The 1,249-nt window shown below is 39.1% G+C and overlaps 1 protein-coding gene across 2 annotated transcripts in view; it reads left to right on the plus strand.

Moving 5' to 3' along the window:
* The first annotated feature begins 510 nt into the window (after positions 1-510).
* The window catches only part of LOC101850858 (opioid-binding protein/cell adhesion molecule homolog), a 90,662-nt gene continuing 89,923 nt past the window's right edge, over positions 511-1,249 (plus strand). For both annotated transcript variants that reach the window (XM_035968960.1, XM_013081327.2), the window contains exon 1: positions 511-781. In XM_035968960.1, the coding sequence (XP_035824853.1) occupies positions 718-781 (64 nt within the window). In that variant the 5' untranslated portion in view covers positions 511-717. The remainder of the gene's footprint in view (positions 782-1,249) is intronic.

Here is a 1,249-nt window from a genome sequence, read left to right on the forward strand (position 1 = left end):
GAAAGTAAAAAAAACAACTCGATAGACAGATCGATAAATAGACAGAGAGACAGACAGACAGATAGATAGATAGATAGATAGATAGATAGATAGATAGATAGATAGATAGATAGAAAGATAGATAGATAGACAGATAGATGGATAGATAGATAGGTTTTGTGTTTTTCATGCATATTAATCCAATAATGATTCCGTAAGAACTGATCCCAAAACAACACTAGGACATGAAAATTGTATTTACCCCCCACCCACCCCACCCCCTTACCCCTTTCCCATTACCAGTCTGAGTATCACAGATACGGAACTGGTGATCTGGCGTCCTTGTCTGATTGTGCATTGCTTTTGAAAAAAACCCCAAAAAACCCCCAACTACAACTACAATATTTTAACAAGGTAACCTAGGGGCAAAAGATCAATAAAAAAAGAAATAAATGACAATTCTTTGTCAAGTTAGTCCCTTGGCCACTTGCCTCTCTTTAGAGCTAAGTTTTATTTATTTTATTTTTCCACAGATGATCCAACTGAGGTAGCGAATTCCTGGACGGCGAATGGATAACTTGGGCGGACATCACCCATTGAACGAGAGGGAGATATTAACTCTAGTCGTCTCCCGGAAATAAACGGGCAGACATAGACAGTGCTTACTCCCATGCGAGATTGAACTTTCGTGTACGGTATCGTTTGTGATAACTACCTCCTGGAAAACAGTGTGTGTATATGGATTTCGACATGAAGCTTGTGTGTGTGGAGATCAGCGTCCTGGTTTTCCTCTGCTTATTAGGTAAGTTATTGCATGTGAACATTCATTTTTTTGGAACTCGATTGCATGTTGTAAGTATAGTTATTGTATTGTGAGCAAGGAGAGAAGTATTTTCTATTACGATAGGCATAGGCAAAAACTATTTTTGTCTCAGTTCTTATTGCGGTCATCTCGAGCTGCATGCAATGTATTCAACTCCTGACTTGACTTTCTTTCGCATTTGCTTGCTACAGCTTGTTCACTTTCGTCTGGCAGCGTTAAAAAAATTCTAGCTCCTTGGGGAATTTACCAATGTCCACAAAACTTTGCATGGCACTTCTACAGGCCAGCGACCAGACAAAAAAAAGGTTTAAAAACATTTGATCCTGCTTTGGTCCCTATATTGAAAATTGCTCTTTGGATGCATAAACAGGATCACTAATATAAATGACTGACAGTAGCCTTGCTTCCTAGATCTAACTGCTCATTTTGAGACAGCAACACTACCCT

This window comes from Aplysia californica, unplaced genomic scaffold (assembly GCF_000002075.1).
Source record: "Aplysia californica isolate F4 #8 unplaced genomic scaffold, AplCal3.0 scaffold00006, whole genome shotgun sequence".
Taxonomy (NCBI): Eukaryota; Metazoa; Mollusca; class Gastropoda; order Aplysiida; family Aplysiidae; genus Aplysia; species Aplysia californica.